The sequence below is a fragment of the Musca domestica genome, unplaced genomic scaffold, assembly GCF_030504385.1.
Source record: "Musca domestica strain aabys unplaced genomic scaffold, Musca_domestica.polishedcontigs.V.1.1 25, whole genome shotgun sequence".
NCBI classification, from domain to species: domain Eukaryota; kingdom Metazoa; phylum Arthropoda; class Insecta; order Diptera; family Muscidae; genus Musca; species Musca domestica.
This window is the reverse complement of record NW_026712277.1, coordinates 2,904,949-2,919,897: the sequence shown is the minus strand read 5'-3', so window position 1 is coordinate 2,919,897 and position 14,949 is coordinate 2,904,949. Positions and strand designations below refer to the sequence as shown.

The window sequence follows — 14,949 nt, the reverse complement described above, 5'->3', positions numbered from 1 at the left end:
TTGTTCTGACCCCTTCTATTTAGTTGGTGGCATCCAAATCGAAGTTTGGGCAAAATCTGTGTCTTTTTCAAATGAAAGAAGAAATAAAGAAGATTTTGGGAACAATTCAAAAACTTGAAACCAGGAAAAAAACATCTCCAAAGAAGAGATAATTGGAAATATCATTAGGGACGAGTCGCAAGGTGTTTAAGGATCGACAATAAATAATCGAGTAATTCCGATATAATCAACAAAGCTAATTTGTTCTGACCCCTTCTATACTCAGTTGGTGGCATCCAAATCGAAGTTTGGGCAAAATCTGTGTCTTTTTCAAATGAAAGGAGAAATAAAGTAAGTAGTTGTGGAAAACAATTCAAAAACTTGAAACCAGGAACAAATTTTTCCAAAGAAGAGATAATTGGAAATGTCATTAGGGACGAGTCCCAAGGTGTTTGAAAGAAGATCGACAAGGAATAATCGAATAAATCGCCTAGAATCAACAAAGCTTAATTGTTCTGGCCCATTGTATAATCAGTTGTTTTAGTCAAAAGTTGTGCAGAAATATTGTCAATAACCTCTTGGAGGGAAAGAGAAGTAACTCCATTTATTTGCCTTGAGAAGCTTGTATTCCCAATTGCTGGTTTTCTTTTTTAATTCAATATATAAAGTCTTTAAGAAACAAAAAATCAATTATTAATTATTCAGCTTTATTAGCTCCACGACTCGAACAAAAGAAAATCCCCAAAAAGATCCGATGTGGTTTCTTTTAATTTCAATATTCATTTGTTGCAGTATTTTAAAGTATTTCCAAAAATTAAATTATTGGCGTAGCCATGGTGTGAAAAATATAAGTTTCATACGCCTAATATCCAATGTCCTCAAACGGCAAATGGGTGTGGCATTGGGGGATATTTATCAACAACTTTATGAAGAAAAAGAACCATTTAAAGTTGCCTTATCCCCTTTTCTTACTGTTCTAATTCTACAGGATATGGAGTCAATAAAGGATGTGATGATCAAACAATTTGAGAATTTCCCTGAACGAGGATTCTACACCAACCATCGAGATCCATTGAATACAAATCTAATACGCCTGGAATATGAATGGTGGCGGCCATTGAGGCAAAAATTAACTCCGGTATTTTCTCCGGCTAAAATGCAAGCCATTTTTCCTACGCTGCTCAAGGTGACGGAGCTTTTTGCCAGCAAAGTGAAAACCACAATGGAAGAGGAGGAAAATGGAGAGCTGGCCATTTATGATCTGTGTGCCCGTTTCACTACTGATGTGGTGGGCAGTGTGGCCTTTGGAATTGAATTTAATAGTCTCGAGGATCCCAACTCCCAGGCCCGACGACAAGGTCTAAAAATCTTCGATTATGTATGGCATCCAATTTTAGATAGCCTTGCCGGCCATTATCGAGCTGTGAAAAATTTTTTCAATATCAAATTATTTAAACCCGAAATAAGTGGATTTTTCCGGAAATTGGTATCAAACATTATTGAATATCGTCAGAAGAATGGCATAAGGCGTGAGGATTTAATGGATACCTTGATAGAGCTTAAGCAACACGACGAAAGGTCTAAGCAGGAATTTGCTTTGTCGCTGGAATTGATTGTGGGCCAGGTGTTTGGATTTTTTGGTGCTGGATTTGAAACCTCTTCGAATACCTTGACATATGTTCTGTATGAATTGGCCAGGCATCCAGAAATTCAAGAAAAGGCAAGGGAGAATGTAAAGGAAGTCCTAAAAAACCATGGAAATGAATTTACCTATGAGAATATCCGGGAAATGCAGTATTTGAAACAAGTTATTAACGGTAAGGTTTTCCAAAAATTTTAAGAGAAATTTGTAAAGTTCCGAGGAAGGTTTATAAATTCTATAGAAATTATGTAGACCCCACGCAAGGGGTTTACAATTTTTTGAGATTTTTCAGAGCTCGGTAGACTCCAAAAGTTTTTATAGATATATACGATTGGCCCCTAATATCTTAATTACAACCAAAAACATCGGAAGTTTACTTCTCCTTGTACGTGCCTATGTACTTGACAGACATTCCGATGTTTTTTTGGCTGTAATAAGGACATAAGGATTCATTACTTTTGGAAGGCTCTACAATTTTTATAGAAAAATATACAGAACCCAAAAAGGCTCACAAATGTACTACAGAGTTTGAAGAGCCCACAGAGGATCTCAAATTATTCATTCAGTTATTACTTTTGCGCCACCTTTTATAGACCCCATAGAAGGCTCTACAATTTTTATAGGAAAATATACAGAACCTAGAAAGGCTCACAAATGTTCTATAGAAATTTGAAAAGCCCACAGAGGGTCTCGAAAATATATTTTAGACATTTTTAGCGCCCAGAAAAGAGTTTGAAATTTTGATATAATAAAAATATAGAGGGTCTAATTTTTTTAATTTAATTTGTCTCTGGAAGAACTCAGAATGTCTTTAGAGGGTCTTAAAAATTAAGAATTTTCTATAAAAATTGAACTTATCTCCGGAAGAATTCAAAATGTCTTTAGGGGGTCTAAGAAGATAAGAATTTTCTATAAAAATTTAACTTGTCTCCGGAGGAACTAAAAATGTCTTTAGAAATTGTGTAGACGCCTTAGAGAAGTTCCAAAATGTTCCTTATAAACTAAAAAATGCATTCACTAATTGTTTTTGTTTTTTCCTTTCAGAAACCCTTCGTCTACATCCTCCCGCTCCCTACACGGTGCGAGTTTGCCGCCAGCCATGCAGCTTAACAACCAAAAGAGGTTCACTCAAAATACCTCTGGGCACCAAAGTTATGATACCCATTTATGGAATACATCATAATCCGCAGTATTATCCTCAACCACATCTCTTTCGGCCAGAACGTTTTGACGCCAATATGGAGTTGGGCTGCAAATTTCCGTCCTGTGCCTATATGCCCTTTGGTTTGGGTCCAAGAATTTGTATTGGTGAGCGTTTGGCTAAAATGCTCTTGACATTGTCATTGGCCATGCTTTTGCAACGTTATCGTTTCTCCTGCTGTCCTGCAACGCCCAAGGAATTGCATTTCGATCCCAGGAAAATGTTGGTGCTGTCGTCGAAAGAGAAAATTGTTTTGAAGGTGGAAACGGTGTAAAAAAATAGGCGAGGGAGGGGTGAGAGGGGGTGATAAATAATAAAAAAGGAGAACATATGATACATGACACTTTGGGATATTATGGGCATTGGGCATTTTATGGATATAATTGTGGATCTTTTTAAGTCAATTTTCAAAGGCTTTTAAAAAATATTGGATTTTCTAAAAAATTGTACAAAGGGAAAGGAAATAATGAGGAGGGGAGAGAAGGGAAAGGGCAATAAATATTAAAATTGAGAACATATTCTGTATAGAAATTTGTGGAGGACCTTCTAAAGGGCTCTCAGGGATATATTTTGGATCTTCAAAAGATAATTTTCAAAGGATTTTTTAGAGAATATTGGATATTCTAAAAAAATGTACAAAGACAATACAAGCTGTAACCATAACCGCAATCTCAGTCGAAATCATACATTTGTTTAAGGAATATTTTTAAGGGAAATTTTTAAAGGACGATTTTGACTGGTACAAAATCGTGTATTTGTTTGTTTTTGAAGGCCAAACGATGGATTTGTTAGAGAATATTTTTTAGAAAAAATTTCAAAAGCCATCCCAGTCAAAAACGTGGATAATTGAAAAAAAAATATTTTTATGGGGAATTTTCAAAGGAACTTCCAGTAATTTTGGAGACTATCCAGAAGAATTTTTTCAAACACACTTTAATAATCGTTTTTTTTAAGAATAGTTTTTAAAGGTCGTTCCAGTTATAGTTGCGAATTTTTTAAAGAAAATTCAAATATTTTTAATATTTCTTTTTTTTGTAGAGGACTTTCTCATGGTCTCTCAGGGGTAAAATCAGTTTTTTGAATATGTTTTTGAAAAATATGTTTTAATGAAAAGTAGACAATTCCAGCAAAATTTTTGGAATTTTTAAAGTATATTTTCCAAAAACAATACCAACCATAATTATGGATTTTTTAATGCCATGGCAGTATAAATCGTGTATTTGTGTCGTGTATATCTTTCAAGGACAAAGAAAACTGTGGATTTGTTAAAAAATATGTTTTAAGGACAATTTTTGAAGGCCATCCTTGTCAAAGCGGTGATTTTGTTAGAGAATATTTTTGATGGACATTTTTAAAATCCATTCCTGTCATAATTTTTGATTTTCTTCAAATGTTTTTAAAAAATACCAGTTATAATCGTGGCTTTTTAAGACCATCCCGTCAAAATCGTGGATTTCAAAGGTCATTCCAGTAATACTGCAGACTATCCCCAAGAATTTTTTCAAATACCCTTTGAAGCTATAATTGTTTATTTATTAAGAATACTTTTCAAGGATCATCCCGGTTATAGTTCCGAACTTTTTAAAGACAATTAAAATATTTTTAATATTTATTAAGAGAATATTTTTCAAGGATTAGTGGTGGAATTCTCTAACTCAATTTTTAAGTTATCTACAAAATTCGGTAAAATTAAAATACTTATAATTTCGGTAATTAACGAACTTTATCGGTAAGTTACTGGCGAAATCTAAAGTAATCGCTAAGACCTACCGATAGATGCCAATGTTTTAAACTTTAACTTCTTTTTTATACCCTCCACCATAGTATGGAGGGTATATTAAATTTGTCATTCCGTTTGTAACACCTCGAAATATACATTTTAGACCCCACAAAGTATACATATTCTTGATCAGCATAAAATTCTATGTCGATTTAGCAATGTCCGTCCGTCTGTGGAAAACACTCTAGCTTCCGAACGAAATGAAGTTGGTTGATAAAATTTTACTCAAATGTATATTATGTCTGCAGGAACTTTGGTATTGAAAATGGGCCATGTACAGTGGTGGCCATATCATATGCAACTAAGATTCATCTTCGTTAAAAGGCTATATAAATTTGTAAATTTCACAACGAAGTATATAAAGATGGGTTAATTATAGTCAATACGTTCTTACGATTTCAAATTATTATCAAAATGTGCAGCTTTTGTTTATATCTCTATGTTCACACGTGTTTTGTTGACAAATATGAAATTTGGTGTGGTCAAAACATATGCAACTTTATATATTTGGTTTAAATAACGGCATTTTTACAATTTCCTTTGTTATATTGTTCTTCTTATTATTAGCTAGAGACACTGCGTAAAGAGATTTAAAGATACCTTCACATTTTTATTGCGTTGTTTTTTCACAAAGCTAAAATAGAGTTTGTTCAAAAATGGCACGCGATAAATTTGGATTTGAGCTCAGGCAACGAATTGTGACTGCGTATTCTTCTGGATTATCACAGAAATGTATTGCCGAGAAATATACCGTTCATAAAAGCTCCATATCGCGCATCATTAATAATTACAAAAAAAAAATCACAAGTCTCTGTTATACACCGTGGTGGTCGAAGTCGAAAAACAAGCGATCGGACGGACAAATTAATAATCAGACACGTGAAAAAAGGTCCATTTATATCTTCCTCTAAGATAGTGGAAAGATTTCAGTTGCCAGTTTCTGCTCGCACCATCCGTAGAAGACTTTTACAAGCCTCTCTCAGCGCAAGACGTCCTGCAAAAAACCACTGATATCGAAGCGAAACCAGAAAAAGCGTTTGTAATTTGCTAAAGCTCATATAAATTGGACAGAGAGTAAATGGAGAACTATATTATTTAGTGATGAGTCCAAATTTAACATCATTGGTAACGATGGCATGTGCTATGTAAGGCCACCAGAAGGAAAACGACTCGAAGCACGTTACTGAAAAAAAACGGTCAAGCATGGAGGGGGCAATATAATGGTGTGGGGTTGTTTTTCTGGTGCTGGAGTTGGCCCACTGCATAGAATTGTTGGTATTATGAATAGATTTATGTATAAAGACATATTGCAAAGGGTAATGCTCCCATACGCAGAATATAATATGCCATTGCGGTGGGTCTTTCAACAGGACAACGACCCCAAACACGCTTCGAAGGTGGTCAAATCGTGGTTTGCCGATAATAGAGTTACGGTAATGGAATGGCCACCCCAATCCCCAGATTTAAACCCAATAGAGAATCTGTGGGAAATCGTAAACAAAAAAATTGATCGAGAAAATTGTACAAATTTAGATGTTTTATTTTGCCGGCTGGAAGATGCCTGGAAATCAATCCCAAAAAGCGTCATTGACAATCTTATAGCGTCAATGCCTCGAAGATGTCAGGCTGTAATCGACAACAACGGATTTGCAACAAAATATTAACTTTATTTGCACTTTACTGAGCTCGATTTAATTAGTTGCATATGTTTTGGCCACTTCATAATAAGACTGAATATCTTTTTCTAATTTTTTTTTTATAAATGAATTGAATATCTATGGAGTATATGTTTTTTTCTTAAACTACAAGCAATAAAAAATAATATTTAAAAAAATAATTGCATAATTTTGTTTTCAGAAAAATTTTTCACGGTTTTTGGTAAAGGTTAGATTTCAGTTGCATATGATATGGCCACCACTGTAGGTCCACGTTTTGGTGTAGCCCCCATATAATGGTACCTCCCTATTTTCGGTATTTTTGTGATTTATGCGACATTATTTACCGGAAATTTGGTATTTGAAGTTCGTAATGGATACTACAGCCTATGACACAAAAATTATCTGTGCAGGCACACGTCTTCCCATATAACGGTACCTCCCGATATTCGGTATTTTGATGATTTTAGCGACATTATTCACCGAACTTTTTTTCAAGATTCGCATTTGAATATTCTAATGGCTTATGACAAAAGCTGCCTATGGCTACATTTGGTATTTTTAAGATTTTAATAGAATTGTTAACGGATTTTATTTTTTTGAACTCGTTCCAAATGATGGAAGGTATTCAAAATTTGGCCCGGCCGGCTTTTTTACTTGTTATATCAAAATTTTGGATATCAAAGATATCGATTTTTGTAGGTAGCTCAAAAAATAAGTTAGAGAACCCTCAACCGGTCAAGATTTTTTTAAAAATATGAAAACTAGTTTTATGAACGGATATTTTTAAGAGATCAAACCTAAAATTTTCCAATTTTTTTAAAGTTTTTTCTTATATATTATAAGATTTATTGTTTGGAATTTTTTTAAAGAACAATTCTAATTTTGAAATTTTATAAAGTAAAGAATTAATTTCAAGATTTTTTTTTTCAATTACCATTAAATCAGTTTTTAGGACATTTTTTCAATATATCATCAACTCCTTAATTTCGGAATATTGCAGAATATATTTTGTAATGGTCATTAGAGTTATAATAAATTTATATTTATATTCTCCACATTATAACTGGTTTATTTTTATCCAACTCCTGTAGACTTTGCTGAATATCAGCCAATACCGAAAAAATTTGTCTCCACAGGACATTAACTATCAGACGTATGAAACCTTTGTCCTTCATATCGTGGCTGAGTCAATATTGGAATTTTTCGAAACACTTTTGAAACATATAGCCATAAAAATTTGTAAAAAAATTAATATAATTAATTAGTCCGTTTTTAATAAAAATTGACTTAAATTATTACTAAAAGATAATGCATTTATTTTAGAGATTTTTATAACGTTTTGAAATACGTAAATTTCCTTTTTTCTCCATTATGGATTTAGGGTTCAATGACATATTTTTTCAGAATGGATCCAAAACACTTGGATATACAATGGAAAAGAGGTTAAGGAATTTGTTTGAAATATTTCTAAAGAAGAATATATGTGAAGATCGTGATGGGTATTAGATGGCTTCAGGTTCTATTTGAGTCATGGATTTTTCAAATAATATTTTTTAAGACCGAGTTACTATTCAAACTTGGATATTTTGAATAGTTTTTTTATTTTTGATTTTTTTAAATATATCCTGATTCTGAATTTTTAAAAAAAAATAATAATTTATTTTTTTAGTTTGTCTTTATTGCCCTCCAAGATGCTCTCATAAAATGTAGCTAGCAAATCCCCTTCACTCGATTTTGTGCTACTTGTTCTTCGCGTAGTTTAGCGCAATTATTTATACGTTTGGTTACCACCTCCAAAAATATTTAATTTTTTAAACATTTTTATGTGCCTCGAGTTTAAATTATATTAAAAAAAAATCCAAATCCAATTATTTAGAGCGTTTGAGAGTTGCATAAAATTCATCATCACATGTGAAGAATGGCAGCAGCCAACACGCTGGCATTGCATGCATGTGGCGGGTGTAATAATAATCCTCCGCTACTAATCCATCCATGTTGCATGGAACACATTGCGGTCCATAACATGTTGTCTGGCAACAATTTGTCGCTGTCATTGGACGCATTTGTGCAGCATTTGTGAAGACGACAGGTTGGCAAAAAAAAAAAAAAAAAACAAAACGACAACAAAAAGGATGATCACGATTTTTGACACATATTCGTGTCAGTCAGTGCTGGTCGGTGGTTTGGTCTTCTTTTGAGCACCAAATTTTTTTTTTTTCAAAAAAAAAAATGGTTTTATAAAAAAATCCGTACCACATAATGTAATATATTGTAATTTGTTGTTGCGGATTACAAAATTTGTAAAGAGGTTTTTGCTTGGGTTCCTCTTTCCCTCTCTTCACTGCCAACTAGTCTCTCAAAATAAAAAGACACAATGAAGTGGCTGGCTAAGGAAGTACCGCAGCACCGGCATGTCTTGTGTGGCAACTGGAAAATGTTGAAGCAAACCAAAACAAAAAAAAGTAGAGAATATCTGTTACAATTTTGAAATAATTTGTGTGTGATGGGCTATTTGGTTGAGATAGGGTGGCCAGATGGAGATTTTGCAGGGATGCTTCATACAAAAAAAAATAAATAAATAAATAAAATAAAAATGTATCCTCTATTGTTGCAAAATAGTCAGGCTTAATCCCATTATTGTTGTTTTATAAAAACAAAGTTTTTTTATTTGTGGAGAACGATGGTAATGTTTACCAGAGGGTAAGGCAGGGAATACCTAGGTTTGGGAAAAAGCCACCAGTCCTCATTAGTTCCCTTTTTTTTCTCTGGGATATACTCTCCAGGAGTTATTTTAAAAAATTACTTCTATGACAAAAAGCCTTTTTACCCAAGTGACGAGTTCGTAAGCTCAATAGAAGTGAAACCAAAGATTTACATAAACCTAAAACTATTCTGAAAAATCTTCTAAACCTTACAACCGTACTTATAAACATTTTCATCTTTCTCCACTTGTTATGCTTTCGTTTTACATTCTATTTTCTATGTCGATTTAGCGGCACTCTAGCTTCCGAACGAAATGAAGTAGGTTGATAAAATTTTGCTCAAATGTGTATTATGTCTGCAGGACATTTGGTATTGTAAATGGATCAAGTAGGTCCACGTTTTGGTATAGCCCCCACATAATGGTACCTTCCGATATTCGGTATTTTGATGATTTCAGCGATATTATTCACCGGAAATGCTTCAAATTTGGTATTTAAAGTTCGTAATGGGTACTACAGCCTATGACAGAAAATTGTCTGTGTAGGTCAACGTCTTCGTATAACGGCGCCTGGCGATATTCGGTATTTTGATGATTTTAGCGACATTATTCATCGGAAGTGTTTCAAATTTGGTGTTTGAAGTTCGTAATAGATACTACAGCCTGTGACAGAAAATTGTCTGTGCAGGTCATCGTTTTCGTATAACGGCACCTGGCGATATTCGGTATTTTGATGATTTTAGCGACATTATTTATCGGAATTGTTTGAAATTTGGTATTTGAAGTTCGTAATGGATACTACAGCCTATGATAGAAAATTGTCTATGCAGGTTCAGGTCTTCGTATGGGCCACAATCCTCCCGATATTTGGTATTTTGATGATTTTAAGGACATTATTTACCGGAATTGTTTCTAATTTGGTATTTGAAGTTCGTAATGTATACTACAGCCTATGACAGAAAATTGTCTTTGCAGGTCCAGGTTATCGTATAGCCTCCATATAACGATATCTACCTATATTCGGTATTTTGATGATTTTGGCGACATTATTCACCAGAAATGTTTCAAATTTGGTATTTTAAGTTCGTAATGGATACTAAAGCCTATGACAGAAAATTGTCTGTACAGGTCCAGGTCATCGTATAGCTCCGATATAACGGTACCTCCGTATATACGGTATTTTGAGCGACATTATTCACCGGAATTGTTTCAAATTTGGTATTTGAATTTCGTAATGGATACTACAGAGTAAGACAGAAGATTGTCTGCGCAGGTCCACGTTTTGGTATAGCCCCCATATAACGGCACCTCCCGATATTCAGTATTTTGATGATTTTAGCGACATTATTCACCGGAATTGTTTCGAATTTGGTATTTGAAGTTCGTAATGGATACTAAAGCCTATGACAGAAAATTGTCTATGCAGGTCCACGTTTTGGTATAGTCCCCATATAATTGTACCTCCCTATTTTCGGTATTTTTGTGATTTAGGCGACATTATTCACATATATTGCTTCAAATTTGGCATTTGAAGTTCGTAATGGATATTACATCCTAAGACAGAAAATGAGCCATGTATAGCCCCCATGTAACGGTACCTCCCGATATTCGGTATTTTGATGATTTTAGCGACATTATTCACCGAACTTTTTTTCAAGATTCGCATTTGAATATTCTAATGGCTTATGACAAAAGCTGCCTATGGCTACATTTGGTATTTTTAAGATTTTAATAGAATTGTTAACGGATTTTATTTTTTTGAACTCGTTCCAAATGATGGAAGGTATTCAAAATTTGGCCCGGCCGGCTTTTTTACTTGTTATATCAAAATTTTGGATATCAAAGATATCGATTTTTGTAGGTAGCTCAAAAAATAAGTTGGAGAACCCACAACCGGTCAAGATTTTTTTAAAAATATGAAAACTAGTTTTATGAACGGATATTTTTAAGAGATCAAACCTAAAATTTTCCAATTTTTTTAAAGTTTTTTCTTATATATTATAAGATTTATTGTTTGGAATTTTTTTAAAGAACAATTCTAATTTTGAAATTTTATAAAGTAAAGAATTAATTTCAAGATTTTTTTTTTTTCAATTACCATTAAATCAGTTTTTAGGACATTTTTTCAATATATCATCAACTCCTTAATTTCGGAATATTGCAGAATATATTTTGTAATGGTCATTAGAGTTATAATAAATTTATATTTATATTCTCCACATTATTATTGGTTTATTTTTATCCAACTCCTGTAGACTTTGCTGAATATCAGCCAATACGGAAAAAATTTGTCTCCCCAGGACATTAACTATTAGACGTATGAAACTTTTGTCCTTCATATCGTGGCTGAGTCAATATTGGAATTTTTCGAAACACTTTTGAAACATATAGCCATAAAAATTTGTAAAAAAAAAATAATATAATTAATTAGTCCGTTTTTAATAAAAATTGACTTAAATTATTACTAAAAGATAATGCATTTATTTTAGAGATTTTTATAACGTTTTGAAATACGTAAATTTCCTTTTTTCTCCATTATGGATTTAGGGTTCAATGACATATTTTTTCAGAATGGATCCAAAACACTTGAATGTACATCGGAAAAGAGGTTAGGGAATTTGTTTGAAATATTTCTAAAGAAGAAAATAAGTGAAGGTCGTGATGGGTATTGGATGGCCTTAGGTTTTATTTGAGTCATGGATTTTTCAAATAATATTTTTTAAGACCGAAAATATTTTTTAAGACAATTCCAAAAGTGGGTATTTTAAATAAAATTAACACTCTTTATTGAAATTTTATTTGTTTTAAGACATATCCTGAATCTGAATTTAAAAAAAAAAATAATTTATTTTTTTAGTTTGTCTTTATTGCCCTCCAAGATGCTCTCATAAAATGTAGCTAGCAAATCCCCTTCACTCGATTTTGTGCTACTTGTTCTTCGCGTAGTTTAGTGCAATTATTTAAACGTTTGGTTACCACCTCCAAAAATATTTAATTTTTTAAACAATTTTTATGTGCCTCGAGTTTAAATTATATTTAAAAAAATCCAAATCCAATTATTTAGAGCGTTTGAGAGTTGCATAAAATTCATCATCACATGTGAAGAATGGCAACAGCCAACACGCTGGTATTGCATGCATGTGGCGGGTGTAATACTAATCCTCCGCTACTAATCCAGCCATGTTGCATGGAACACTTTTTTTGTGTTGTGGTCCATAACATGTTGTCTGGCAACAATTTGTCGCTGTCATTGGACGCATTTGTGAAGGCGACAGGTTGGCAACAGCAAAAAAAAAAAAAACAAACGACAACAAAAAGGATGATCACGATTTTTGACACATATTCATGTCAGTCAGTGGTGGTCGGTCGTTTGGTCTTCTTTTGAGCACCAAATTTTTTTCTTCAAAAAATGGTTTTAAGAAAAAAATCCGTACCACATAATGTAATATATTGTAATTTGTTGTGCGGATTACAAAATTTGTAAAGAGGTTTTTGCTTGGTTCCTATCCCTCTCTTCACTGCCAACTAGTCTCTCAAAATAAAAAGACACAATGAAGTGGCTGGCTAAGGAAGTACCACAGCACCGGCATGTCTTGTGTGGCAACTGGAAAATGTTGTAGCAAACCAAAACAAAAAAAAGTAGAGAATATCTGTTACAATTTTGAAATAATTTGTGTGTGATGGGATATTTGGTTGGGATAGGGTGGCCAGAGGGAAGTTTTGCTGGGATGCTCAATAAAAAAATTGTATTTTTTAACAAATATATTTTCTAAAAATCAGCGTTGTTTGGGTATATTCATATCAATTTTTTAAAATGTGTTGCAAATATGAATTAGGCTTTTGACCTCTTTTAGGACCTATAGTAGAATTTTATGACAAATAATTTTGTTGAATACTTTAACTTGCTACGATCCCGTTTGGAGGGAATATAAAATTTGTCAATCCGTTTGTAACAACTCGAAATATACATTTTAGACCCCACAAAGTATATATATATTCTTGATCAGCATAAAATTCTATATCGATTTAGCGATGTCTGCCCGTATGTCCGCCCGTGGAAATCACTCTAGCTTCCGAACGAAATGAAGTAGGTTGATAAAATTTTGCTCAAATGTGTATTATGTCTGCAGGACATTTGGTATTGTAAATGGATCAAGTAGGTCCACGTTTTGGTATAGCCCCCACATAATGGTACCTTCCGATATTCGGTATTTTGATGATTTCAGCGATATTATTCACCGGAAATGCTTCAAATTTGGTATTTAAAGTTCGTAATGGGTACTACAGCCTATGACAGAAAATTGTCTGTGTAGGTCAACGTCTTCGTATAACGGCGCCTGGCGATATTCGGTATTTTGATGATTTTAGCGACATTATTCATCGGAAGTGTTTCAAATTTGGTGTTTGAAGTTCGTAATAGATACTACAGCCTGTGACAGAAAATTTTCTGTGCAGGTCATCGTTTTCGTATAACGGCACCTGGCGATATTCGGTATTTTGATGATTTTAGCGACATTATTTATCGGAATTGTTTGAAATTTGGTATTTGAAGTTCGTAATGGATACTACAGCCTATGATAGAAAATTGTCTATGCAGGTTCAGGTCTTCGTATGGGCCACAATCCTCCCGATATTTGGTATTTTGATGATTTTAAGGACATTATTTACCGGAATTGTTTCTAATTTGGTATTTGAAGTTCGTAATGTATACTACAGCCTATGACAGAAAATTGTCTTTGCAGGTCCAGGTTATCGTATAGCCTCCATATAACGATATCTACCTATATTCGGTATTTTGATGATTTTGGCGACATTATTCACCAGAAATGTTTCAAATTTGGTATTTTAAGTTCGTAATGGATACTAAAGCCTATGACAGAAAATTGTCTGTACAGGTCCAGGTCATCGTATAGCTCCGATATAACGGTACCTCCGTATATACGGTATTTTGAGCGACATTATTCACCGGAATTGTTTCAAATTTGGTATTTGAATTTCGTAATGGATACTACAGAGTAAGACAGAAGATTGTCTGCGCAGGTCCACGTTTTGGTATAGCCCCCATATAACGGCACCTCCCGATATTCAGTATTTTGATGATTTTAGCGACATTATTCACCGGAATTGTTTCGAATTTGGTATTTGAAGTTCGTAATGGATACTAAAGCCTATGACAGAAAATTGTCTATGCAGGTCCACGTTTTGGTATAGTCCCCATATAATTGTACCTCCCTATTTTCGGTATTTTTGTGATTTAGGCGACATTATTCACATATATTGCTTCAAATTTGGCATTTGAAGTTCGTAATGGATATTACATCCTAAGACAGAAAATGAGCCATGTATAGCCCCCATGTAACGGTACCTCCCGATATTCGGTATTTTGATGATTTTAGCGACATTATTTACAGGAATTGTTTCAAATTTATGACAGGAAATTGTATGTGCAACTCGACATTTTGGTATAGCCCCCATATAATGTATCTCCCTATAATGATGATTTTAGCTACATTATTCACCGATATTTTTTTTCAAGTTTCGCATTTGAATATTGTAATCGCTTATGACAAAAGTTGCTTATGCAGGTCCACGTCGGCTACATTCGATATTTTTATGATTTTAACTGAATTTTTAACGGATTTAATTTTTTTGAAAATTGCCAAATTTTTTCCAAATGGTGGAAAAAATAGTTCGGCCCGTCCGAACTTTAGGTATTTTTACTAGTTTTAGCTCTCCTTTTTTTAAATCTCGTTGTGGAACCCTTAATGAATATTTCTTTAAAAAATTCGTATAACTTCAAAAAATCATTTTTTGTTTCTGTTGGCCACCCAAAAACAATTTCCCCTTGAGCAAATTCGACATGCCCTCGTACAGATAATTTTTGACAATTTTATTTTTTCGAAAAACAACAAAGACGCTTTGTGCAAATATTCCCACATTGATGACGTTTTGAATGCATTCGGTTTTCGGATAGACAGTCGGCATACG

General features: G+C 33.5%; 1 protein-coding gene across 1 annotated transcript; it reads left to right on the top strand.

Annotated features, from left to right (window-relative positions):
- Nucleotides 1-669: 669 nt before the first annotated feature.
- Nucleotides 670-3,096, top strand: LOC101893767 (probable cytochrome P450 6a14). The gene is made up of 2 exons (XM_020038037.2): nt 670-1,796; nt 2,666-3,096. Exons 1-2 carry the CDS (start codon nt 734-736, stop codon nt 3,094-3,096), a joined length of 1,494 nt encoding a protein of 497 aa, XP_019893596.2. The 5' UTR covers nt 670-733.
- The last annotated feature ends 11,853 nt before the right edge of the window (nt 3,097-14,949 follow it).

Bases quoted from the DNA above. Each gene is read 5' to 3' on its own strand.
- LOC101893767 (XM_020038037.2), top strand. From the start codon at position 734: ATGTGGTTTCTTTTAATTTCAATATTCATTTGTTGCAGTATTTTAAAG. The intron at 1,797-2,665 runs GTAAGGTTTTCC...TTTTCCTTTCAG, and splicing joins TTTGAAACAAGTTATTAACG to AAACCCTTCGTCTACATCCT.